Source organism: Strix aluco, chromosome Z (assembly GCF_031877795.1).
Source record: "Strix aluco isolate bStrAlu1 chromosome Z, bStrAlu1.hap1, whole genome shotgun sequence".
NCBI classification, from domain to species: Eukaryota; Metazoa; Chordata; class Aves; order Strigiformes; family Strigidae; genus Strix; species Strix aluco.
Genome location: NC_133971.1, coordinates 17,031,388 through 17,059,262, shown reverse-complemented (window position 1 = coordinate 17,059,262; position 27,875 = coordinate 17,031,388). Strand labels below are relative to the sequence as shown.

Here is a 27,875-nt window from a genome sequence, read left to right as displayed (position 1 = left end):
TTTCCCCCCCACCCCGTGGGACGGGGTGGGCAAGATCTTGGGAGGGGACACAACCAGGACAGCTGACCCAAACTGACCAAAGGGATATTCCAGACCATATGACGTCTGCTCAGTATAGAGCTGGGAGAAAGAAGGAAGGGGGTGGGGTCACCCTTGGTCCTCCGAGGCAACCACTACCCGTATTGGAGCCCTGCTTCCTGAGAAGGCCCGACATCGCCTGTTCATGGGAAGTAGAGAATAAATCTGTTTTCTTTTTTTGCTTCTGCGCGCAGACCTTTGCTTCGCTTTGCTTATATTAAAACTGCTTTTGTTTTACCCACAAGGGTTGGCTATCTTATATTCTTTCCCCTCTTTGCCCTGTTGAGAAAAAAGGGGAAGGGGGGTGAAGTGATAAAGCGACTTGGTGGGTACCTGGCATTTAGCCAAGGTCAAACCACCACACATATATATATACCCATCATTAGTTGACATATTGACTAATGCAGTCTGGCTCCTTCAACTCAGAAAAGATATAATGACACCTGGGAAAAGGTTTACACAAGATAAACTAGGACCGTCAAAGGTATGGAACATTTTCTGTAGGAAGAACAGCTAAGTAAGCTTGAATTCTTTGGCCTGTAAAGGAGAATAAGAGGTAGGTGTATGAGAGGCATACACAACCATATGAAGAGGCTGACAGCTGACTGATTAGACATCAACTTTTCAGGAAAGACCTGGTCTTCTGCCTTCCTGGTGTATTCCTCTATTTGGAGTAGGTTATCTTCAAAGACTGCAGACTCCTCTGCCCTCTCTGGCAGCTTCTCAGAGGTCCCTGTTGACAATCCCCTTAACAAGCCCAAGACTACTCTCCTGAAGTCCAGGGTCTTTATCCTGCTACCTGCCTTTCTCACTTCCATTGGGACCTTATACTCTGTCTTCCACTTCCACTGGAGCCAAGGCTGCTATCAGCAATCACATGCTCAAACAGTTCTACATTCTTCATGAGTAACAGATCCAGAAGTGCACTTCCCCTAGCACACCACCTGCGTCAAAAAACTGACCCCAATGCGCTCCTGAAACACCCATGACACAAAACCACTTCTAAATCCAGGAACTGTGACTAACAGTAATTCTATGCACCATTAATACATTAGAAAATAACCTCATTGTTAGGGCAGTTTTATCATACAGCACATCAGCGTATAAAATGGATATATAAATATATGCATACCCCTGTTAGTAGAAAGTATGTCTCATTTACTAGCCATCATCAAAGGGTTCCTCACCTTTACAGCATTAATGCAGAATCACCAACTGTTCCAACAGATTTCCTAGTGCTTCATCACATGGCCCTACAGCCATGTTGTCAAGTTCCTTCTCCCACTCCCAAGACAGGAGCAGGTAGGTCATGTCATTAACACTAAGGCCAAGAAAGAAGACAGCTTTTTCAAAACTATAATGACTTTTTGTGGACAGTTACTGTGTTTACAGTGTTTCTAATCCCCAGACTGGGCCATCGGGTCAGCACAACACAGTGCTGTCAAAAACAAGTATGGGTGCAAGCCTTGAAACCAGGTAAAGACAGGAAGTATAAAAACTAATTAGTACATTTCATTCTTAAGTAAAAGCAAATTACCTGGGGAATTCCTTGCGAGGACATGACTGCTTGATTATAGAAAATACGGCCAAAATGATCTCGATCTGGAAATACTTCTGCTTGCCGAGGTAAATTTGCTCCTCCTGAATCAACTAGAGTGAATGAAAACATATTAACATGTCTTTGAACAGTGTTATATACTTAAGTTGTTGGTAAAGTATCTGTATGTTACTAAAATATGCAGTAACTACTATCACTAACACTATATGTATTTCCATGAATCTAGGTGTATTAGGATATTATTCTTGGAAAAAAAGGAAAAATAGTAACACTCCCCTCGCCCAATAACATCCATCCCCATCATTCTAATGGAAAATAAATTCAGATGTGCTTAGAGATGCAACTGTACTTCCCTATACAAACTTCTAAACTAATCTTACTGCAAGATATTTAAACTAAGAACACTTTCAATGTAGATTTTTAACTCAGTTATTCTATTGCAATTCTGTCACAAGTTCCAGAAAAGAGTGAGACTAACCACCACTGAGTTCAAGAGTATAGCACATGTACTTTTATACCTTGACTATCCAGACATACCGAAGACTTATCCTAAGTTTAGAAACCTTCATTTATTACGTGTCCTTGCCTCACGACATGCCCTCCAGCTTACAGGTCTCCAAATGAAGTTACCGCTTCACTCCCAAATAATGAAAATACACCATGTCACGAGACTCCTAAGAAGGATAGAAGACTAGAAGGAAATGCATGGGGAGGCCAAGCATCTCTGAGAACTCTTGCTCCTGGTAATTTATTTTAACCTACGAGCAACAGTCCACATGCACATTCTCATGTCGTATGACTGCAGTTGGTAATGCTCTACACTCAGCTTTACCATGAAGCAGGGTTTTGATTCTTTTCCCCGTACTTGCAGAACCACTGTCCCAAACCAGCATCAACTCCAATCTGGTCAACACACCAGTGTTGTGAAATGGGCCATCCCTGAACACAAAAGAAAATGCCCAAATGCCCACACCAGTGACTGCCTCAGTGACAAATGGCATCAGGTGTGCACATCAGAATTAACAGGTAGGAGGCTACCACTGAGGGAAAGGCAGTTCAAATGGCATGAAAATTACATAATCAGCAAAGGGCTGACTGCGTACCAAGCACTCCCTCTTGATCATACGACTGAAGTGAACTGAAAAAAAGCCCAGGTATAGAAATTGGAAAGGTAAAATAATTCACCAGGTTTGAGTGATGAGCAGTATATATACAGGGACTATACATCTCAAAGTTGGAATAAAAAAATTAAACTTTCAAAGGCATACCTGTGTCTCACAGTTCCTCATTCCACAGGATCTTAAACCATAATTGTTGACTGATAATTCACTAAAAAAGTTGTCTGAACACATAGAATTTGTTGATAATTCAGCCTAAAAAATCATGCAGTTGTTTTGCAAACAGCAAAGCTAAATTTCTTCTGGTTTTTATGACTAATATAAAATTTGGCACTCCCCTTGCCTCCAAGACTTTCCATTGCAGTACATCAATCCCACAAAGTCCCCACCCGACCCTGTGTCCACCCCACCAATACTTTCAAGTTCACTTTTGTCCTAATGCTTCTCTTTGCATTCTTTGCATGTTTGGCCTGTCAGCAGGCCAATAAATTACAAATACTCATGTTGGCCAGGACCTACATTTATATTGACTACCTAACTAATACAAGCATCCCAACTGGTAAACCACTTAATGCCTCTCAGCTGCCATGCAAGCTAAGTCAACCAGAACAGACAAGGTCTAACCCACCCTATTTTTTAAATGGAGATGGTAGAATTGTCTTTCTCCTCTGATGCTGACTTACACAAAATCCACAGGAATACACACTCTCTTAAACCTCTCTGTCAAAATTGTCTGAAATTGGCTAATGGGTTCAAAAGTTATTAGATTGGGAATTGAGGCTGAAAGACAGACACTGGCAGAATGTTCTTATATTGCCTGGTACAAAACCAGGCTAAGAAAATACTACCTGTAATATACTAAAGACTCCGGCATCTTAATCTTTACTAAAAGTATACATAAGTAAAACTTACATGAAGGTTTGGCTAAATACTGATTTAACAGATCAAACTCAAAATGCAAAATAATATACAATCAAATCTCTGCTTCATAAAATTCATCCCAAATTGTAAAAATCTGTTGATCCAAACTATTATTGACACTTTTAGCACTAAGACTTTTCTTATTTCTTTGGTATGTTCTCTCATATAGCTACATGCTCCACCAAAAGGCAAAGAAATTATTTTTTCTTAAACTGTATTTGAATTAAGACTGGATGAGACTACCAAATGGATTGCTCAAGCATGATGGAAGGGAAAGAAATGAGAAAGAAGTGATACAGTGGCATAGTTATAGTCGTATCTTATGAACCCAGCCCTACAGCAGTGCAGAAGACAGTGCTGAGAAGCTATGGGTACCCTCCAGTTAAGGCTTGCCACCGATCTGTAGAGATAACACAGTATTGATGAAAATACATTTCAATATGTGTGTCTAAAATACATACCTGGTTAGTCAAATTTGGGGACAGATCAGTCTCAGCAACATTTATTTAAAGAAGTAGTGTCTCATCTAGAGATCCTGAGCTGCCCTTAACAAAGGACATTTGCTGTTTCTGCAATGGGACTTACCCAAATATAGGCAAGGGAGATGATTTTGCATTGCAATTTCTTGAGCACGTAAATGTTTCTTAACTGTGATGGGATAATAGGTACCACCTTTGACAGTTGCATCATTAGCAACAATCAAGCATTCCACCCTAAAAATAAATTTATGAGAGAAACATTTCTAATGAGTAAGTATCTTTGTTGGTTAACTGCAACAAGCCAAAGACTCTCAAAGCCCCGATGCTCAAAAAGAGCCCTCCTCACCTGCATTCCCTCAAATGCACATTGTAACACCAGTCTCAGCATTATGATGTCGTTTCACAGTCCCTTAACTCTCTAAAATAATGCTGTATAGCATCATATTTAATTTCAGCAACAGTCTTGGAGGTACTTTCAGTGAGCAAAACTAATTCTTAGCCTAGAATACTGCCCTGTTTTTCAAAAATTGCCTTACTGATGCACTAATTTCTTTTCTTCAGCAAACACCAGAAACTCTATGTGTGTTCTGCTTTAATATGGGATACACTAGCTAAAAAAAAAAAAAAGAAAACACTTCCTTTTAGCTAAGACTGAACAAATTAAGATACCAACTTCATTGATTTTCTGGGTATCAGAAACGAAACACTAAAATGCTAACAGCTTAATACTAAAAACTGAACAAAATTATACCTTCTTCCTTTTCATATCATAATCATCTAGATCACTGGAATCTCTCACCCAGATACTCGTCCAATGCCTGTGATAATGCCTCCTGCTGGAACCTCTTCATTACCATACAACTGGTAACCTGCAAACTGGGAGAACTCCAAGAATGGAGACCTGAATAATGACAAATGTAACACAATTTTAAAAAGGAATTGGCCATATTTTCATTGAATCTCACTTAAAACGTTAAATTTTTCAAAATGAGATCCAAAAAGAAAACAAGGCTGTTGCAGTACTTACCCACAAAAGAGACCCTGAAGTGTTTTTAAAAAAAGAAAGTACCTACCCGGGATCAATAAGTCTATCAATTCTCTCTCTGGGTAACAGCTTTCCTCTTGATGTGTGAAGCTTACGAGCTTTTTCTCCACCTCCTGTGATACAATTGTTAGATTTACTATGGACACAGATAAATCACCACTTAGATTAAAGCTCAGAATGGAAGAACTGATGAGTTCCCAGTTTTTGAAGTATGGATCTTAATAATGAATTTAATAAATAATGTTTTTCACTTCAAACAGATTAAATGTATTGATAAAAGTCCTTGCTTTTAAGAAGCTACTCCATCTTCCCCCTCATTTTTTATAATTAGTCTTGAAGTAAAGATTTTAATTAACATAGTCTGAAAGTCTCCCCCACTGCTTAGCAATGAACGGAATGGCTGACAACACAAACACAGAGACAACAGCAAAGCAGTAAGAACTACAAAAAATACTATTCCCCAAAATTGGTTCAGAATAGCTATGCTGAATTCAATCTTTAAAGACTCAACACAATCTAGATTCATTTCCTCAGATCACTCCAAAACTGCAAGCAGAGTTCAGACACACAGCAATTACTATCAAGTTTATTTCTGTTTCGTTTCAATCCTTTACTCGAGGTCATCCTAGATCATATCTTTTGCTCTCTAGAGCTTTGTGTCATGCAATACTTAAGATTTGTTGACACACCTCAGCCTCTCTATAACAACAGTTTATACAAACATTGTCTCTCTATGTAGACAGATCACTGATCCATCTCATCACTCTAAAACTGTCTCCTCCATCCAAAAGAAAGAAGGTGCAATTTTGCTAACATTTCTCCTGAGACTTCCAAGATTTGTCAGCTAAGCATCACTGAAACTGAGCTTTTAAGCCTACCTTTCAAGCCTTTTCTCTCACCTCCTTCCTTGATCACTGCACATAATTTCCTACCTGTTAGGCATGCCAGAAAGCTCACAATTTATTTCTGGTTTAGCCTATTCATTAGATCTGTATATCCTAAGCTAAGTCTTGTAAATTCTTTCCATACAAGTTTCTTAAGATATGTTATCTCATGATATGTATTCTCATATCCACCCACAGAGCTAATACTCTCACATTCAAGTTCTCAATATCCTACATCATAACAACTATTTTCTCTGACCTCCATCTTGCCTGTCTCATTTACACCCAGAGTGATGCTGCAAAAATAATTTTCCATCCTGTGATTTTTGTCATCTCTGTGCACTCCCCCTCTTCACATGCTAATCATAAATGCTTGCTCTCCAGGCCTGTAGCCATCCTACCGAACACTTCTTTTCCAAGATCAAGACGTTCGCTCTACCCTATGCTAGCCTCCATTCTGTAGACTGTGAGAAGCGGCGTCCCAGACAATGAAACAAACTTGGAGGCATTTAATTTGAAATCCCTTCTTTAACTTCTCCTTCACTCTAATGTCTATAAGAACTTCACTGTGATTGCTGATGTGCAATGATTGCTGCCAGTCACAGAGACTAAAAGCATCTCAGTTACTTCTTGTGCTTGTTATCAAAATCTGTCTGTTGTAATTTCTCACAGCCTGTAAATTCTTTGGGGCAAGGACCATCTTCCTGTTGCAGAGCGGGGGATTACTCAGTAGAACGGGATATGGGTTCACAAAAGCCCTATACTGAAGTAACAGATAAAGAATGAAGCATTCATTACAAAGACCTCAAGCAAAAGCTCAGACTCTGAAAGGCAGCTCTTACAAAGAAAAAGATACTGCACTTATCTTTCAAAAGTATTCAGTATAAGTACCTAATTCTTCTCATATACTTAAATGATAGGCAAAGCAATCTTAGTTGATGTCACTCAAAATGGTGTATTAACATCCTGGTAGAGCTTCCCAAGATGGAGAAAAGATGAGGGCCATGTTCTTGCCTTGTTGTCATGTAACAGGCAGGAACAGGAAAACGTACAGCAGCGAAGAAGGCTATTAGTTCATGGGCAACATAGGGAATTGCTGAACAGTCTCTACACTCAAAAAAGACAGAGGTAGTCCACGGGTTTCAGCATTTCCAAAGGAAATCCTGGAGCTTTGTTTCACAGCAAACAAGAAAAAACACTAGGCATAAAATCTTAACTGTGCTCCATTCAAAAGCTGTAAAAGAAACCGCATTATATGAGAAACAGTGTATGAAAAGACAACAGTATCATGATGGACACAAGGGGAGAATTTAAGCTGCATGCTCAACCTCTGGCAGCACAGTTAAGCATTTATAAACCATTTATAAACCGTATCGTCCCCATTAATTATAGTCAACTGTAATTAATTCAAGTAGTCTTACAAGTCAAGATGAAACACAGATTTCAATCTTTTAAACTATTACAGGCTTGCTTTTGTTTGCCAGCACAACTACAGCTAAGGTCTTTGCACTCTCTGCACATGAAGAGACTAACATGCAACTTGAACAGAAGCACATTTGCCAAACAAATTTCTTATAAAAGCAGGCAGCAGTGGATGAAGCAAGAAAGCAGGTGAAGCAGAAAGTGTATCAGTAGAAGTCTTTTATTAATAATCCTATCTATTTTTAAAAAATATTGCCATTAGAAATATACATTCCATTGATTACAGTGGAACAATGGCAATTGATTGAATGTTACGACAGAAACTTTTAACAAAGTCAAGTGCGAGGTCCTGCACACGGGTCGAGGCAATGCTAAGCACAAATACAGGCTGGGTGAAGAGCGGATTGAGAGCGGCCCTGCAGAGAAGGACGTGGGGGTACCTGGATGGAAAACTGACTATGAGTCAGCAATGGGCGCACGCAGCCCAGAAAGACAACCATATCCTGGGCTGCATCAAGAGAAGTGTGGCCAGCAGGTCGAAGGGAGGCGATTCTCCCACTCTACTCTGCTCTTGTGAGACCCCACCTGCAGTGCTGTGTCCAGCTCTGGGGGCCCCAACATAAGGACATGGACCTGTTGGAGTGGGTCTACAGGAGGCCACAAAGATGATCAGGGGGCTGGAGCACCTCCCCTGTGAGGACAGGCTGAGAGAGTTGGGGTTGTTCAGCCTGGAGAAGAGAAGGCTCTGGGGAGACCACTATTTAAAGGGGGGTTACATGAAAGGCGGGGAGGGACTATTTATCAGGGAGTGTATGATAGGACAAGGGGTAACACTTTTAAACTGAACGAGGGTAGGTTTAGATTAGATATAAGGAAGAAATTCTTCCCTGTGAAGGTGGTGAGGCCCTGGCACAGAGAAACTGTGGCTGCCCTTTCCCTGGCAGTGTTCAAGGCCAGCTTGGACGGGGCTTTGAGCAACCTGGTCTAGTGGAAGGTGTCCCTGCTCGTGGCAGGGGGGCTGGAACTAGATGATCTTTCAGGTCCCTTCCCACCCAAACCATTCTGTGATTCTATGATTACTAAGATCTTAACTAATTAAAAATTAACCAACTCTAAACATCCATTTTTCACTATCTACTTGCTTACTTTTTGTCTCTCTGGCAATGAAATTAATCTTCTGTTTGACTAGCTCAGCCTTGCTTTCATATATGTCTGCTTCCAGTAATTTATGGATTTGCTTGCATTAGGATATAGCTCTGATATTCAACTGGCAAACAAAAAAATATGTTAACACACTAGATATTGTGATAAACAAAGAAGTGCAAATGGTAGGACATTCTTCTTAGCCAGCCTGAGTTAATTACAAAAACCACCAAATTTTGAACCAGATTAGCTTGGACATAAACCTTTTAAGATTTTCAACTGACAGAAGACGCTAAATCTAGATTTAAACAGATGAGTTAAAATTTCAACCCGGCTACTATAATCCCCAGCAAATATACTGTATGTGAATGAACTGATTAATAAACATATATGTTTATTATATATATTATAAACATAAAAATATATCATAAACATATATAACTATTTTCCCCTATAGAGGAAAAAAAACGAAAGAATGTAACTGGGTTTTGGACCAAATTAAACAAGTGTTCTAAAATCTAGACTATCATACTTACCTAATCTGATTTTTTCTGCTTGCATTTGGAGTTCGGTTACCAGTGCTTTCATTCGTTCATAGTTTTCCTAAGTGGGGAACAAACCAGCATTTTAAGTTTAACCAAGAGTGACAGTATTATTTTTAATAAACACAGAAAGTACAAGATTTATTTATCTTCCAAATTTCAGTTTACTTTATTAAATACTGGCTCTGTATTGTCTTTAAAATAAAAATTTCTACCTATGTATTGGCTTTCCTCAAGAATCCCAAAACATTTAACAAACATGCTTCAAAAAAACTCTGAGTGCATTAGGATTGTAAAAGACTAGTTCCAAATGTAATAAACAAAACCAGAATTAGTCATTACAGAGTTGAAGTGCTGTTTTTCATGTTTTGTTGATTTTTTGTTACAGTTTTTTTTTCTTTTTAATCTAATTTTGTAAAAACATCACGTGGATTCAAATTAGGTGCTGCTACATCTCTTGTACCAAAAGATGAATGACCTAGACCAAACAGAATTTGGTACATACTTTTTACATTCTTGTTGTGTAGATAGAATATAAAGATAAAACAAAGCTTTTAAAAAACAAAAAGTGTGGTCTTCCTGACAGTATCCCTCACAGAAAAACAAAGACTCTTAGTTTGGAATGTGAGTGATCTAGTTCTGAGCTCACCATTTCTGTCAGAATTACCCAAAACTCTGTGTGCTCATTATAGCAGTTTTTTACAATTTCTTAGGAATTACATGGTATTAGTCAAGTTTAACTTGGTTTTTTTTCAGACATATTAAGAGATATGTTATCTCTCTGAAATGTGTAACTGCAAAAGAACACAGTAACTGCTGCATAAAAAAATATACTGCCTTGTCTAATTCTCAATTAGAAGATGTTAAGAGTCTACTTTGACATAAAAAACAATCTGGTGACTCTTTATATTCAGACCTGAACACTCAGGTTTCCCCTAGAAGCAACAAGTGGTGCAGTTAAGTTTGTTCAGCTCTTAGTCACTGAAAGGCACCAAGATGCAAAGCAGGAAGAAAATAAAAACACATACACAGACAACTCACATTCAAACTGGTTTAGCTGCATAGGAAGTCTTTCAAAAGAACACATTTGTCCCCCTTTGTAATTGCTACAAATAGATTAAAAATACTCTACTGAAAGGTAAGAACGTATCAGGTGAAAACAGGTCTTAGCAATTTTATCAGCTCACATACACAGTTAATACATAAGGTCAGCATTTAGAGATTGTCCAGCAAGATCAAGGTGACATACTGAAACACTAAACCCAGCTCTTGGGAAGGATTCCCCATGTTCTAACGAAGTGCCATCTGTGATATGGCTCACAGCCTGCACTGGTGTGAATTTTGTACCACCCAATCGCTAGCCCACACCTTATGCATCTCAAGATAAAGTTAACAAAATCTGATGTGTGGTGCCACCCTGCAGCCCCCTGACTACTGAGGACACGGGAGGTCACCAGACTTCTGCATCTCCTCCCTCCCTTGTAAGGCTGTATCAGTATGTCCACCACATTATTTTCATTTCAGTCTATTTCTTTTGATACTTTAATCCTCCGTCTCCCTGTCCCACCCACAGCAGAGCCCCAACACCTCCAACTGTTTTTCTTCCTTCTAACCTGTAAAGTCACACTTCAATGACCTACTGGCAGTTTTACGACTGTCACAGCATCACAAAAACCAAGATCAAAACAAGGCATGTCTTGTTAATTTGACCCTGCCACTCCTATGAGAGACTACTGACAGTAACTGCAGCCACACAACCACATGCAGCACTGAAGAAAACAAAACCTGCTTTTAATCCTTTCCACAAGACTCTGTTTACAAGTTAACTTAGTTCCCTTGTGGAAAATCTGTAAAACAGCCATTGTAATTCTGTACTTTTAGAAATCTGCAGTTGTCACAACACACAATTTTATTGTATGCATGAGCGTTCAGCTTATCCAGATGGCTCATTTCACAGCATTACACTTATTTTCCCCGTAAGCCTGTTTTCTCTAAATACACTCACGTTTTGCACATAGTACTGAGCTTAAAAACTCACCTTTTAACATAGGAAAAAAAGGCAGCTAAAAATAGCAGAGGAAATTAAAAGGGGCACAGCAAACACAATCATAGGCTTATTACATTCTGAATTAACTCACTGTGGCTCTCTTAGTTACTCTAGAAGAAAAATTTTGAAAGGACTTTCCAGATAATCTATAAAAAATATTGTACTCATATTTGAGTTGCTTAAATTCACTTAATTTCTATCCTCATCTTTCATGCCTTTAACCAGAACCCATCAACATTACACTTTACAAAAGAAAAGATGCCTTGAAATCTTACTGTAGGTTTTGAATACACACAGAAAAGGCTCCTCTCAGAATCGAACATGCTAGTTCTACTATATGTTTGTGGGCTGTTCATTAATAATGACAGAAAGGCCAGTGAAGCAACACAAGTTCTTTCTGGAAACTGGCCTTGCAGTCCCAGTAAGTTCTATGAAATTCTGCTGTTAATATAAGGGCCTCTACAAACTTTAAAGCAAAATCAAGAGGCAAAACCTACAGACTAATCCCACAGTTATTGCACGAGCTAGCTGAATTACTGTTACACAAGCAAAGCAGCTCTAAGAGCTAAACCTTGGAATCTTTACATAGATTTTCTTTTATTTTCTAGAATTTAGACTCACTCATTTCAAAATTACATTTTTAGCTGTCTGGTTTGAAAGACAGTTTACATTATGAAGGCCAGCCTGTCTAGCTGAATTCACAGCCAGAAAGGCAAACATTAGCTAAAGAAGGCAAGACCTTCATCACATATTGTTACACCTTCTTGTGTTTGCACTGTTATTCCCTGTATTACTTTTATTTCAGATGGTTAAGTGCCTCACAGCAGGGACTTCAGTTCTTTGTGTCTGTGAAGCACTACATGCATACAGTGCTCTATAAATTATTTCTACCAAATACTAACACTACTAGATGTTTTACCAAGCCTTGCTTTTGAGATCAAAAGGTACACAGACACAAATGCAAACTGAGACAGCTTATCTAAGTAAACACATTTATTACTTTTTTTATATTAAAAGTATTAATATACTTATATATATATACACACTTCATATACACAAGCTTTGTACGTGTGTATATATACACATACTGCAATTTCACAGAAGTTTCAGTCATCTAACTTCTGTCCCAAAATTGATTCTCTGCAAAACCAAACACAGAATAACACTACGTATGTTGCTTCACCTGCTGTTTGATGTTATACTTGGACATTTGAAAACAAATGCATGTCCTCCTACCAGTTTTGATCCACACCCAAAACCTTCTCTCAGCCTAACTGTAAACATGATTTTTATTTTTAATATGATGATGTTAATAACACCCCATTAAAAATAGAACAATTTACACCAGATACAAATGCTGTTCTTTTCGTAAAGACAACTGGAATTCCGTCTATCCCTCCTCAAAAGATGATTCTTTCTGCTGGTATCCTGTCTTCTGGAGGCATGCCCATGACTTTATAAGACTATTCCACTTATCTTCCACTCAGGAATCAATTTGCAAACACAAAAAAATTTCCAACTTTGAAACCATCAGACATCACCTTCGACAGCGAACAAATGCCCTGTCTCCACTTCCATTAGTTATGGTATCGATCAGCTCTCTTCAACACTGAAAATGCAGTAAGAGCTGGCATTCTAATTAAAAAAAAAAAAAAGTGTAAAAAAATCCGTAATGAGGCAGACAGTGGTGCAAATCCACGTTCCGTTTATATGGTACCTCTACACTCAGCCTGAATGAAACAGACCTTGGCGGTCATGGGGAGCAGCACTGTAACACCCGGCCTGCGCGCAGGGTGACCCGCGGCCGACTCACAGAACTGGACGTTTACCACGTACCAGTGTATCAACCGGCCACCGTAACACCGGCTATTAAATGGCCACCGCCGTGCTTCCCTCAGAACCCACGTCCCCCCGTTTCGTTGCTGGTCGCCCGCCGACGGCCCCGGGCAGAGCCCGCCGGGCCCACACGCGCCCCGAGGCCCCGCAGCCCCAGGGCGCCGCTCGCAGGCCGCGCCCCCCTCCACAACCGGCGTGTCTGTCACAACCACGACGCGCAAGCGGTGGGCGGCCGAAGCCGCGGGCCGGGGCGGGCCGGGGTGTGGCGGAGTCGGCACTGGCCGCGCCCGGCCCGCTCCCAGCCCGGCCGCCGGCGGACAGAGGTGGGCACGGCCTTGCCGCGGCCTGACCAGCCCCCGCCGCCCGCGGGTCCCCGCGGCTCGGCACGGCTGCCCGCCCCCAGCCCGCGCTGCACGGGAAGGCGGCCCCCGCTCGCCGGAGCCTCCCCTCCGCGGCCCGTCGGGCGGAGAGAGCCGGGCCCGCCCGGCCCGGCCTACCTGGTAGAGCGCGGAGCCCGCGTCGGGGCGCGAGCCCACCGCCGCCACCGCCTCGCCGCGGTAGGCTCGGGCGGGCGGGACGGCGGCGGCGCGGCGCAGCAGCCGCCATGGGCCCAGCAGCCGCCGGGGGCGCAGGAGCATGGCGGCCGAGCCGAGCCAGGCCGAGCCGAGCCGCCCGTCCCAGGCCCGCCGCCGCCACTCCCCCCGCCGCAGCCAATGGGCAGAGCGGGGCCCCGTCCGGGGATGGGTGCGGCGTCCCGGCCCCGCCAGCCCGTCCTGCCGCGCGGGGGGGTGCTGGTACTTCGAGAATTAACGTGTGGAAAGGCAGGAGTCTTCCCCTTCACCGACCGCCGTCAGTACACCCCAACCGGGTGCGCCATTCAGTCCCCGTGGCCCCAGGTGCAAGACGATGGTAAAGAAGGCCCTGTGAAAGAACACTGTACACTCCACCTCTCAGAGATTACACACTTGTGCAACCCGGAAAAGCCCTTGCCAGTCCTAGAAATGATGGGGGGGTCGTCATTAACTGCAGAACTGCCGAGATGCTATAGTAAGAGTGGCAGATTTTTAAAAAAATCTAATCACTCATTTCGTTGTTTGAAAGCTTTGCTGTTTTCCAGCATTCCAGTTTCATTTTGTTTTTGAACAAGGCTATAGTATTTACAGAGACAACAGTGGGAAGCCAGACACTGAAAGCATTATGCTCTATTCTAAAACAAAACCAAAACCACACAAACGCCAAAGCCCTCGTTAAAAGCGTATTCGGTCTGCTATCACCACAGAAGCAGGCCTGTACACACTCCAGGGTTGCAGCCAGAACTTTAGCCGTTCATTTAGCCCCCACTTTTGTTAACTTACTATACCTGTGAACATTTTAAAATGGCAGCTGATAATATAAGAAAGGGAAACACAGGTAATATAAAATAATTTATTCACATAATTTACATACAGAATATGACTACTTTTCAAAGAAAAGCTTGTATGTGATGATACAGGGTGTTAAACAACTCCAAGCAAAGCAGTCTTATGCCACATCTTTGTAAAAATGCTAAACTGATAGGCATTGAGATTTCATCAATCATTTCTTCCATGCTTCACCATTATAAAACCTTCCTACATGAAACACCTCGAAGTTATCTTATCTCTATTAAAATTTAATTTGTTCCTTAAAAAAAAAAATATCCTCTAACAAAGTGCACAATTTACTGCAGGGAAAAGGGTGTAGCCCCAGTTAACAAGGTAGATAAGGCACCTTAAATCTTAGTATTGAAATAGGTGGTTGTTTTTTTCCCCTTATAATATGAATGCAAGCTAAAATGTACACAACTAAATGCAGAATGGTTATCACCTCAGAAAGTACTCTGGGCAATTATTTTATAGCCACTCCCCACAAATCTATTTTTAGGCTCTATTTGTGCAAGTGATTTAAACATGCCACATGTATCAGGAACTAAATACTTGCATACTTAAAATAATATCTACAAGATATACAATACACAGAGCTTTATGTATAGATTCATCTATTTCATAATGTTTACAGTAAGACAATATTTAAATAAACATTTCAAGTTAAATGTATTAGGCAAAGCACAAGATACTGTCTGAACAGAAAGTGGTGGTGGTGGGTTTTTTTTTCTCGGGGTGGGGGGGGGGGTGGGGGGGGTGGTGTCGGGGTCGACAGTATGCTTTCAAGTAAGTTACTTTACACTAGGACTCAGTCCCTTTTCCATCACCTCCAGAAGATACTGCTGCAAAGGACATTTGATTGACAGAGGCCTGCTAATGTAGCAGTTTGCAGTAACAGTAGCTTTTCTGTGTATTTTTCCTTATTGACAAAATTTTAAAGGCTCCTTCAAAAGCCTTGCCAGTAACTTACAACAAGGCAAACATTCTCAAATTTCATCAAGTATTTTAAAGTTAACTATACTTATATGAAAATATTTGCCAGTAAATGATTATCCAGGCCAAAGCTGAAGATACATTTCTTGAGAGTGTATTCAAACGTTTCACTTTCATAATAAATAATTTGTTTTGCAAAAGTACCTGATAGCATTAAGAGGATAAAAATTTAGACTAGTTAAATTTACACACTCATTTTTCTGTAAGGAGTTTCAGAATAAATATTGAATCTTTCTGTGACCACCTGTTTTTGAGACTGCATAAATCTTGTTGCCTCATCAAGACAATCTTCTTGATGAAGCAAGTAAAATTATACTAAAATCTAAAGCTACACCAGCATTTTATATCAAGTTACAGTACAAGACATGCAACATGAAGAAAACCATTCAAATTCAACTGCTTCAAAGTAGCAAATCCTCAAAGCAACCACTGTATAGTCATGGTTTAAATCCAATCTCTTTGTGCTACTTTGCACAAGGGAAACCAAGGAAGGCAGCAGATAGATGAACACCTACACAAAACCCAAGGAAAAGTAATGGTATCTATCCCCTTGTTTTCAAATTAAGAAGGAAATTAGCATTTATACTAGGAAACATTAACCTCTTCTTCCCACTTCAACAGGACAGTTGCAAAGATTAACACTGCATAGCATCTTTTAGTAAATTGTGTTGTTCCGGTTGTTCTCAATATATTTTCAAGGAACTAAACCCATTTGGCTTTTCAGGTTAGGATCTTTTAATTTATATAATTAAAAACTCTTAAAAAAATACTTAATTTGGAGATGCTAATAAAAATACCTGAAGTGCTCAACTTATCTATGTGTTTACTACATTACTTCTAGTATTTGCATACTGATCTACAGAGATTACACTATACATAAAAAATTCATTCCTCCTTCTCACATACTAATGTAACATACTTCACAAAAAGAAGTAAAGAAATTGTATAGCCAGTACCACAAGCTTTAGCATTAAAATTCAAAGGGATACTTGTCACAAGATGAAGCATTTTTTCATTGCACTTTTCTGGAAGAGAGTCATGCACCCATTATCAGCATCTAAACAAGTGAAACTAAGCCGGCAGCCACTGGTCTGGTCCAATGACGTCAATGTAGTGCTTTACATTATTTCAACATTTTAAAAGTATCGAGGTTGCTTCAGAAGGAATCTGTTTCATCTTTATGGAATTCATTAACAGCTTGGCTGACAGTAAGCATGGCATAATAAATATCAGAACAAAACAGAACTTTTTAAAAATACTCTTTTCTTGTTGCATTATACTCTCAGATTCTAGGTTTTTATAAAGCTATTTTGCTATTCTGAATCATCAACTTCCATAAAGATGTCACTGAAAAAATACTCAGAGATTCTGGTTGGCTCTTCTTCCTTCTCTTGATCTTTAGTACGAAGGGGTGACTTCTCAGATGGCTTGTTGCTTGGAATCTAATAGAAAAAGAAAACGCTGCCCTTAACAGTCTTAATCTGTGTGTGTGTGTGTGTGTGTATATATATATATATATATATGTGTGTGTACATATACGCACTTGAGCTTCCAATTTAGAGAGGAAGTTTAGACAAAAAAAACCCCAGAGTTTACTGAAAATGGGAAACAAGTAGATATATGTGCAGAGAAAAAAAAAAACAAACCACCTTAGTTCCCTTGTGAGTTTCCTAGACATGCACAAGTCAGGGTTTATTCACTGGAGCAGATATGTCGCTCAAAACATAAATGCTACAATCCCACCTACCCACTCCTGGAACAACTAATTAACTGTTCTTCACACATCAGAAATGCAAGAACATTCAAAAGTAAACACATACCCTAACTGCAGCATCAGCAGCTACATTCTCATACTCCATCGATGATGATGTGCTTGTAGAGGGAAGGGAACAAGATTCCCCATCATCCTTAGTGGATGGAGTAGATTTTTTTAGACTTCGCTTTGGAGTCACAATCCGAGGTTTTTGGATCTTCCCTCTATTCCCTTTGGTATCTTCTGCAGATTCAGAACTATTCTTTTTGCAAATTAAAGATAAAAATCCCAACGGTTTTCGTCCACCCCTGTTCAAAACAAATACAGGGGTGTCATAGGATTGCTCCATAAAAGGAAGATGTAAGTAAGTATTACAGGAGTCCAATTCATTACACAGGAAACAAACTCACACCTCTGAAATCTATGAAAATTGTAAGAAAAAAAAAGTATTTCTGAGACTTTTGTATTACTGAATATTCCAGCACAAGAGTTCTCCAAAGAGTTACAGAGACTCTTGACAATCTCCAACCCTGAGAACAGGAACCTTTTTTGCTATTAAACCAGAGCCTGTAACAAGCTACCAGATATTCAGAAATATATTCTAAGATGGACTGGAGAGATATTCCTAAAGAACGAACTGAAAAGCACATTCTTCATGTAATCAGTGGAAAAAGGAACCTGATTCCCAAGGATGGGGCCACCGCAGACTACCTGCTGCAGGGTTTCAGCCTGTTAACAGCATCATATCTAGTACCAGTAAACTTACAGAAGTCACGGTGATGAAGGAGGTACACAGAGTTCAACTTTTCATATTGTTAAGAGTTTACAACTTAGAAAGTAAACTTTCAGGCAAGGATTCTGATGTTAATGCATCATTACCCAATTGCTGTGGTACAAAAAACCAGTTTCGGTACTCACAGAAGCATAATGAAAAAGTAGACAGGATCAGAAGAGACCAGTGGACCACCATAATCAAAATCAGTGAGTGCAAAATCAATAGAAAGCAGGAACTCAAACACTTAAACATTATAGAAAGGTATATTTAAAAAGCAACAGTCAGACGGATAGATAAGAGGAATAATCTCTGAGCTGTCAAGAGTGAAACTCCTTTGGGGAAATGACGCATCCTAAATTAGTCCTAGAAATCCAGTGTGCTGAGTACTATACTAGTACTGTGTCTTACTCGACAGAAAGACAAAAATCAAAAGAGCGGATGGGTGTATATATCAGAACATTAGACTAAACTAAGGAAAGTAACAATTATCCTAAATCCGTATCATAGCCAACAGACGTGTGCCTCACAAGAGGCATCTGCCAGTGTCTAAACAGACATAACTTACATCAGTAGGGTCTCTTGGTCAATCTGATCATCTAATGAATAAAATCATTCACATTTCAAAGCAGACACTTTGATCCTTTATAATTTGCTGAAGAAGATAGATACTGTAACTCTTAGCCATGAAGGTCACAGTGGTACTGCCCTTCTTGTACTAAGTCAGAAAAGGATATAAAAACCTCAATATGGAAACAAGGTCCTTTTTACATAAAAGGCGGACAAAACATTAGTGCATAAATACCTGAGTAATGGAGTTTTTGAAGATGATGCTAGGCTTCCAGAATGTTGCAACTGTCCAGATTCATGCACATCCCCCTGCTTTCCTTGTCCACTTACTTCTGCTTTTCTTGTAGAGGGTAATCTAGACATCACCTCGTCTTGCTGTTTGGATGTTGAATTCTCAAGTGGTGCTTTCCCTAAGTTCTTCAAAGTCTCAAGCTGGCTTCTCTCAGCCAGTGGCAACAGAGATTCAGACACCAACACAGAGGTAACTACTTTTTCCTTTGCTGAAGCCTCTGTGTTTTGAAAAGGATTCTCTGTAAAACGAGTTGAGAATCATTCAAGCACTTCAGTTACCTAACTTCAGTGATAACACAACAGCCCAAAAGATGTGTGTGATTTTAAGATGGATTGCACCATTACAAGCGAAGGGCTGAATTTTTCTTCAGCTTTTTTGTCAGTTTTATTTTTTGAAGTCACCACTAAGAATTTAAAGTTCCCAGCCTACTTTTAAAGTCTGTCAGATCTTACAGATCTTATGGGAAAAAGCAGGTAGAAGTGTGGTTTTACAGCACCACCCCCCACCCCCTCCTTTACAGCACACCATAGAACTTAGTCAAGACATCTAGCTGTTTAAGCTTCTACAATTTCCCTTTCAGTCTTTCAGGGCCAAAAAGTAGTTCTCCAAACCCTTCACAGGCTCAGATCACTAAAGATTGCTCTGACAGCAATTCTGCTTTCCTTCTGATTCTTCAGAGGCAGATTAAGCTTTCAAACAATTACATTATACATTTTTTTAAAAAAGACAAATACAAAATAAAAATAAATTATTTTGGCAAAGTATGGTTAAAATATCAGTTAATACCTTTGGTTATTAGTGCTCTCCAGCAAGTGCAAATATTTGCTTAAGATACCATGTTTAGTCCAAAAAAATCTCCCAAATTTCACGAACAGACTAGCTAGTGATGTTTTTAGAACCATTATTAAATTAACAGCCAGTTATTTAATCTAGTTTATAGCAGAAAACATGGAATGGTGGTATTAGGGTATTACTGGGAAAATTTGTTTCTACTTTTATGTTTGATAGCCTCAGACAGGACTACTTAGCACAACAACAAGTATTAAACTGTGAGGTATAAAGCATTTACATTCATTATATACTTTTTTACAAGTTTAAGTTTACCTACCAGAAGCTATTGTTGCCGCATTTGTGGATTTAATTGAATAACCCTGTATTTAAACAAGATAAAAAAAGTTATTTCTCTATTTCTCTCAATATAGAAGAGGCAATAAAAAGTTCATTAAGTCATATCACTCATGTACAGTTCTAAGAACAGGAGTGATACTGAAGACTACATCTTCAGTACAGTATCATTCATCACTTAACTCATTTCCTGAGCAGGCTTTTCAAGGTGTTCTTATGACAAATGACTCAAGACAAGCATGTCAAGATGAGAGATCAAAGAAGGAAGAGAATTGTTATCCAGTCCTTCCTAGAAAAGCTGTCTGAATCATGTGGGAAATTATTGCCCATTCCCTCACCCAGATACACTACACAATCTTAGCCTACTCACAAAAATCTGTGGTAGTCACTGCCACAAGCTTGGTCATATTCTAAAAGCACAGAGGGAAGCTGGAAACATGCTGTCCAGTTTTTATTTGCAGCTTGTTCTTTTAAAATAATGTTTTTAGAAAATGGTAGGAACATGTTAACAAATTCTTCATGTAACAGACACCATGAAGAGTAACAACATTGTTCAGTGAACCTAGACAGTCTGCCAGTCATCCAATATACATCCAGAGTTTTCCATCCTGCAATGCCATTGTCAGGAAGGCTGTGGTGAATGAACCAAATAAGACACATTACCAGTCTGCCTACTAGGAAGCCTAATAAAAAAACCTTGACAGCCTATAGATTCTCCAAACACGCAATACTAAATCAACAGCCCCCAAACTGTTGTAGAGTTCAAAATAAAAAACAATCTAGTGGTGTTGATTTTCCTTTAAAGTTGTACAGACAATACGTTTTTAAGCAAGTGACACTTAAGCAATGAACATAATTAAAATGTTCTACTACATGTTATGCATCTACACTATGCATAAAGACTCATTTACCAAGTTATGTTCTCACCTTATGAGTGGTTTCCAAGTTACCTTCCACAACAACAGTAGACAGAGTTTTCTTGGCAGGAGGAAAATCATTCTCTTCAAGTTCAGCAGCTGACCTTTTTTGAGCTGTCTGCAAATTTGGAACGGGCTCTACTGATGCACTCTCTAGTAGTTTGCTTCTCATACTGCTGTTTAAAGGTGCAGCAAATTCATCAGCTGCAGTTGTCAAGGTTCCAGTTCTGTTTATATATAAAGTCATTATTGTGACCATACAAGCAGCCAAAATTTACTTTGTATAACATTTCTGTTTGGAAATTAGACACAGATTTATGGTGATACTCTTTCTTACTTAATGTGAATATTAACGTCAAATGTACTATTTAGTACCAAGAAACATTTTGCTGTGTTATCTTGAATTAGAGAATTTAGTTATTTTCATAAAATGTAAAAATACGACAACTGATTAACTGCCCTAGAAAATCCTGAAATACAGTATTACTTATATGCACAGTTGAATCTTCATCCACACACCACCCACACCTTCCAGTATAATCTCTGAAGACAGCAAGACATCTAGGCAAGCAGCAGAGTCTAGGGAAGTAGGGTACAGCAGTAAGAGAACAGTGAGACAGATGCTATACTTTAACTCTGCCTGTCAGCAATTCCGTCTATCATCAGTAGTTCCACAGGAGTTAGAATTCTTAAATTGCGTAGCCAAAATTCACTCAAAGACCTATCCTTCCAATAACTAAGGGAGTGACATTAACACCTGATGTCACAGGGCAAGGTTCTCCATAATGATGTGGAACTGCATCACATCTCTAGTTATGATCTGAGGACTTACATTAATATAGTAATAGGGTTTTTTACAACTTTGCAACATTTCTTTTTCTTCAGAATGTCTTTTTCCTTTGATGTTGGGTTTTTGCTCCCAAACTGACCAGGAGATTAAGTTTAACTGTAATGTTGAAATAACACTTTTGTTACATTGGATTGAGGAGTGCTCCTTGTAAAAAAAAACCTCAACCCCTTTGTATTGCAGTACTTCAAACCAGCTATTGTTCTGTTGAGTAATTAATGTTTGCTTTTCCAGCTCTTCTACCTTTTGAACATGGCACACACTCATGAGAATGATATCTGAATTTATGTCCGCTGTTTATCACGTTCTCCAGAAGACCATCTACACTAAAAATCTGGAAAAGCAATTAATAAACAGTTACTTTACAAAGCTGTTAAAGTACTGTAAAAATGAAACATGCTTAGGTTTTTCACTTCAATTACTTTTCATTCTAAGTATCCATGGCAGAATAGACTCAGGATGAACAAATGACTTCTACTAAAAAGGAAGACTTGCTCTAAAGAATAAATCAATATTAAGGTTGACACCAAAATCGCAGCTGACTAAAACACTAACTTTAAACCACTGATGACATCTTTCTCAAATCTGATGAGAGGCCTTTTTGCCTGCTTAATTCTCTTACCAGTCTGCCAAAATTATTTCCTCTCGTATTTCTTCTTTTGAGAAGTTCTAGTCTCTAATGCACATTCAGGAAACAATCAAGGCTCACAAAAAGTGTTGCTTTCACTTTGCTCAAAATAGAGCATTTACCTCTCCACTTCAGTCACGCTTGTTTCACTTGCATTTATTGGGCTGATAAGTATTGGGGCTGGTAGTAATTGTTCTGAAGTTTGTTCCAGCAATGCAGATGCGTCAAACTCTTTTGAGTCAGCTGGGATTTCCACCAACGTTAAAATGAATGTCTGTTCTTCCTCTGGACATCTATGATCATTGTTGACTACTGTATTTTTTTCTGGGAAATAAAGAACAAAAATCTATTATTCAAGTTTGAAATGACACTGTTCTCTTCATGCCCTCCCTACCTTGACTAATTAAATTTTGGGCACTCATTTCTCCACGGAAAAAGGCACTGGGGATATTTTTGAGACAATATGCCTCCTTTATTCTTAGATGAGATACACATCATCACCCCCTGGAGCCTATTCATTGCAGTGGAGTCCTGATTACCATTCAGAACAAAGAATATTAAAAAAGCCTAGTGGGGATGGAGCTTTTTAAATGGGTGTTCCAGTATTAAAGAACAATTTGCAGTTTAACTCAACTTATGTAATGGTGGTCAAATGACCCTCTTTAATTGCACCTGTCAGGTATTAAGAGTTAGTTCTTTAAATGGCAGGACTCTGCTGTTTTGACAGCAAACACAAGGATTTTTCCCCTCACTGCGGACTTGCAGAAGAGGACCTGAGAAGTATAGTCTTAAATTTAATAAATGAAAAATATAAATAGTTTAGTCAACAGACAGACTGTCATGGTTTAAATGCCACAAGCAGCCAAATACCACCACTCGCTCACCCTCCCCCACCCCAGAGGATGGGAGAGAGAATTGGAGGGGTAAAGGTAAGGAGATTCATAGGTTGAGATAAAACAATTTACTAATTGCAATAAAATAACAGTAATAACCGTAACAATAACAATAGAATATACAAACAAGTGATCCTGAAACTGTAATCCCAGAAGAAAGAGTGCCCCAGCTTCCTGAACAAACTTTATCTATATACTGAGCAGGACATTATATGATACGAAATATTTCATTGGCCAATTTGGGTCCATTGCTCTGGCTCTGCTCCCTTGTGCACCTGCACACTAGTGGAATATGGGAAGATGGAAGTCCTCAATTTGTTGGCAACAACTAAAAATATCGGTGTATTATCAACATTCTTCTCATACCAAATCCCATACTGAATCCAAAGCACAGCACTATTCTAGCTACTGAGAAGGAAAATAAACTCTATCCCAGCTGAAACCAGGACATGGACATTAACAAATAACTGCCAACTGCCATCCATTAGAATGAATTTATGGAGAGAACACTTGTAAAGTTTTCAAAAGATGGAAAACAACAGTGCTGCTCCATTACTTAAGACAGCTCTCGTTCTTGATGATGTAAAGCTACTGTTATTCCAACCTCAACTCACTTTGGTTCTTTATCTCATTAAAGATGATTTAAAATGATCCGTCCCAAGATCCTTGCAATAACAGAGCCTAACAACAGATGTTTACAAAGAAGTATTAGCCCTATCTTTTACACATGCTCAGGAGTTACAACTTTGGACTGCAGTTTCCATGTAAACTAAGTATTCTGGGCTTCTGACACAGTGATTTTCCCATACCTTACAAAAGTATTGGTTCCAAACCAGCTCCATTTCAATTTGCTTTAGAGAAAAGCAGTCATCACCTTCATATCTTTCATCATATCTAATCAGCTAGGAGTTAATCTGCTGACTCACTACAGCTGAAGAGAGAAGGCTGGTTGTATTCTTCCCTTTTCTTCCCTTCTTCTTTCTCCCCTGCTCCACACTTGCACAGTCCAGATCTTCTACCCACATAACTCTGACACTGGCATTCACTCCACAACTTCATGAGCCACCACAGCTCACTAAGCCAGTGGAAAACTACACAGGTTCTCTCCCTCTGTTACTTATCTGTCAAAAGTTGAATATAAGTCAGGGGCTCATGAAGGGCTCTAACCTAGCAAGAGGCATGGAGCAGTAGTTCACAGAAGGGAGGAGAGAGCACGTAGTTTTGTTTCCACTGATATTTAAACTTAATGAAGTGTCATTCAAAAAGTTCCCAAGTTAGTTTGTGTTAATGAAATGTAATGATAAGTGGCTAGGGAAGGGAATGGCACTGTGCTGCAGGTCATTGTTTTTGTTAATGAAATCAAGTAATTAATAATGTCAATGAAAACATTTTAAATTTTTTATATTCCTTTTTGCATAACCACTAGATAAACAAGTGTGGGCTTTTGCTAACTTAGAATATTAGCACATTATACCTGAAGTCTCTTCTGTGCTGCTTACACATTGTTGCTGAGCGTCCTGAGCCCAAGCTGCATTCTAGAAATAACACATTTGAAATAAAACAGCTTAATAAATCTGAGAAATAACTCTAGAAAACAGGAAAGAAACAAAGCATTTCAGACGCTGAAGAGACCAAAAAAAAAAATATCTAATTACATCATCATAATTGCATTTGTAAGCTTTTACTTCTAGCTATTTTAGGTTGAAGGATATTAGCCTGACAAAGACAAGAGACACTTGGGCAATATAAAATTTATATGCAGCTCATTGTCTATATTGATGTTTTGTCAAAACAAATTTATACTTCCTAGAGCATAACTCTGTCAGAGATGACTCACACAATAAATTGCTCAGTGGCATTAAGAAAACAAACTTCCCCAACTGTTACAAAACCACTGAGTGGCAAAGAAAAACACCAAGCTCTTCAACTCAGCTATTCGTTCCCTTTTATGGCATGTACCTTTGCTAAAAACAGGAATACTCTACTGCAAGTTGCCTCTTCTCACACTGCCAGACCTGTAAGAGCCAAATCATTCTTTCACCTTGTTCCAACATGAGATCAGCCTTGACATATCAACAGGTTGCACTGAGGAAACAAGCTACTATCCATCAGCTGTTCCACTTTAATTGCACGTACATTGTTCTCAAGCAACACTGGAAAACCTGAGGGAACTGAGAATGAACCTTTCTCTCATGAAGAAATAAGATACTTCCAGTTTATACTAGAACAGGGATACACAAACCACTGCTGAGAAACAGATATAAAAGACATAGTTTGTCCATAATACATATGTAAAACTCATAATTGGGCTTTGAAATAAATGGGAGAGAACACAGCAAAGGATGAAGTCTGTTGTAAACAAAGCAAGTGAAGCTGACAACAAAAATGTGTGTCCAGCAGTGACATTTTATCTTAATTTTAATTTAAATAAATATAACAGTAAGAGGTCAGACTGAATGAATACAAGTCCTAGGTAAATTCTTCCATCAAGATTCTTTAAAAAATTGCTCAAAATTTTGCATATATATATATACATATAAAAAACTTATTGCTGAAATGCTATAAACTGAGGCTTGCAAAGATTAAGTTTGTCTGAAACATTAAGTTTGGTTATGCCCATGCAAAAAAGGTTTCATTCACCAGCTGAAGTACCAGGTCTAAAATGAGTGAGTACATTTGCACTGAAAGCCTCTTCCTTTACAGAATTTCAGAAACTGGGAACTTCTAGACTGTAACTAAATTAAGTTCTTTACCTGAGTAAGGTTGATTGTGCATATATTGTGCTCAGGAGGACAAGGATTTTCCTGAGGAAGTCCATCCACAGAACTTTGATTTGGACAATCCTCTAGTCCAAGGTGAGATTTTTCACGTTTTGGTGATGCAGTTACAGGTCTTAAGTCTCCTGAATTGCCACAAGCATCTCTCATATCTTTTTCTGTTCTGTAAGGCATATATCTAGTTAATTTGAAACCAACTGAAGATACCCTGTGCATGGGCTAAATTCTGTATAATTATTTATTTAATATGAAGCTTATGTAGTTACAGAGAAACAGAGCATTTGTTTAAAAACTACATGATGTTACTAAACAGAATGCATAATCTGCAAAGAAGTCTACATAAAGTATTTCAGAAAAAAGACCACTAATGGAGACTTTACTACTAAAAGCATGACCGTTTAAACAGGAAGCCTTACAAGCTCATTAACATTTCCAAATGGATCAACTCCTTAACAATTCCTTTCAGATGCAGTTTCATGGGAGACAATTAAGCAGCAAGGTGATTACTAAGTTCTGACACAGCAAATACAAGTTATCTCCAAAAGCTGTAGGACAATAAGCATGAGAAAAACCTTAAAAAGTCTAAACTGTACACTTATGTGCATAAACACACATGGTATCTGTTAGCACACTGTCTCCATCACAGATGCATACTACACATGCACTTCAGCTGCATATTTTAAGAGACTTTAGGAATGAAGTCAATATTAACTGATGATTCTTCCTACCTCTCAGTTTTGTCTACTTGCTTGGTAAGTTCCATACTGCTAGTTGCAAAATCATGAAGAACTGAAGAATCATGTGCAGCTGGTCTGACTGGTTCTAGTTCCACCTTCTGCATTTCTGCAGTACCTCTCAGGATTGTAGACTCTAAGATATATAAGAAAAATAATTAAAATAAATTTGTGCGTGTGTGTGTAGGTATATGCATGTTATTTTAACATATAAGCTCCTGTATATTAAAATGTGTATATATATGTAGATGTGTGTATACAAACACACTACAAAATTATTAACAATTTTGCTGTATATATAACAAATATACACATGTACATGTGTTTCTTATTTATATAAGATACATAAACATATCTCATCTCGTCTTTGGTATGTTAGGCATTTTGCCAGCGATATGAAGATAAGAGATTGAAGACAACCTTTTTTTGTAACTTTAAGAATATAAAATCTGCATACCTCCCCTTCTAGATTTAATAGAAGGGAAAAACATTAATAATAGAAAAAAGTACACTGTATTGTACTGTATTTCTGTAATAGGCAAGTAATTTAAGTAGCTTTCCAGGTAATTTAAGACCTGCACAGAAAAATGCTATTCAGATTTAAGTTTATACTGAAAGGTACATTTATGTATAAAACTATACCATAAATGGATGCCCTACATTACAGTGGTGATGCATCATTTGTGAACCTAAACAGAAAGTGAAGACTTTCATCTTGAAGTTTCATTTCATAAAGAGATGTGAATCCATCAGAAGAAACCATTTTCAGAACTATAGCATAAGAAACAGGCTTACCACTTTGAACTTGCTCTAGTTGTTCTGTAAGTATAGTTGAATTAAGTGACTTCTGAATTATGTTTTCACTGGACCTCAATACTCCAAAGGCTGGCTCAGGCTTCAGGAGTCTGCCTGTTGTCAGTCTCATACTATTCACTGTAGGCAAAGAGCTATCACTGCAAGTAAAAACAAAAAAATGCGATCAATATAGCTTTTGATTTTTGACAGTTATTGCAGAGAAAAGAGAGATGGAGTAGATGAGACAATTAAGACCTGAAATACAGGCTGCAGATGGCAGAGGAGACAAAGACTATCTGGCAA

The 27,875-nt window shown here is 38.9% G+C and overlaps 2 protein-coding genes across 8 annotated transcripts in view; both read right to left on the bottom strand.

Annotated features, from left to right (window-relative positions):
• MCCC2 (methylcrotonyl-CoA carboxylase subunit 2) overlaps positions 1–13,774 on the bottom strand; it is a 42,166-nt gene extending 28,392 nt beyond the window's left edge. Inside the window, exons 1-6 of the mRNA XM_074812010.1 lie at positions 13,571–13,774; positions 9,185–9,251; positions 5,228–5,312; positions 4,954–5,055; positions 4,261–4,388; positions 1,616–1,728 (exon numbers count right to left, since the gene is read on the bottom strand). Of these exons, the coding sequence (XP_074668111.1) occupies positions 1,616–1,728; positions 4,261–4,388; positions 4,954–5,055; positions 5,228–5,312; positions 9,185–9,251; positions 13,571–13,711 (636 nt within the window). The 5' untranslated portion in view covers positions 13,712–13,774. The remainder of the gene's footprint in view (positions 1–1,615; positions 1,729–4,260; positions 4,389–4,953; positions 5,056–5,227; positions 5,313–9,184; positions 9,252–13,570) is intronic.
• A 710-nt stretch (positions 13,775–14,484) lies between these two features.
• The window catches only part of BDP1 (BDP1 general transcription factor IIIB subunit), a 54,277-nt gene continuing 40,886 nt past the window's right edge, over positions 14,485–27,875 (bottom strand). For 4 of the 7 annotated variants that reach the window (XM_074811646.1, XM_074811648.1, XM_074811649.1 and 1 more), the window contains 10 exons: positions 27,573–27,730; positions 26,772–26,913; positions 26,020–26,206; positions 24,741–24,801; positions 22,496–22,697; positions 20,909–21,125; positions 19,965–20,007; positions 18,800–19,094; positions 17,290–17,530; positions 14,485–16,911 (listed from right to left, as the gene is read on the bottom strand). In XM_074811646.1, the coding sequence (XP_074667747.1) occupies positions 16,783–16,911; positions 17,290–17,530; positions 18,800–19,094; positions 19,965–20,007; positions 20,909–21,125; positions 22,496–22,697; positions 24,741–24,801; positions 26,020–26,206; positions 26,772–26,913; positions 27,573–27,730 (1,675 nt within the window). In that variant the 3' untranslated portion in view covers positions 14,485–16,782. Of the gene's footprint in view, positions 16,912–17,289; positions 17,531–18,799; positions 19,095–19,964; positions 20,008–20,908; positions 21,126–22,495; positions 22,698–24,740; positions 24,802–25,225; positions 25,352–26,019; positions 26,207–26,771; positions 26,914–27,572; positions 27,731–27,875 lie in introns of those variants that run through there. The other 3 variants (XM_074811647.1, XR_012621517.1, XM_074811651.1) reach the window with 3 other exon arrangements.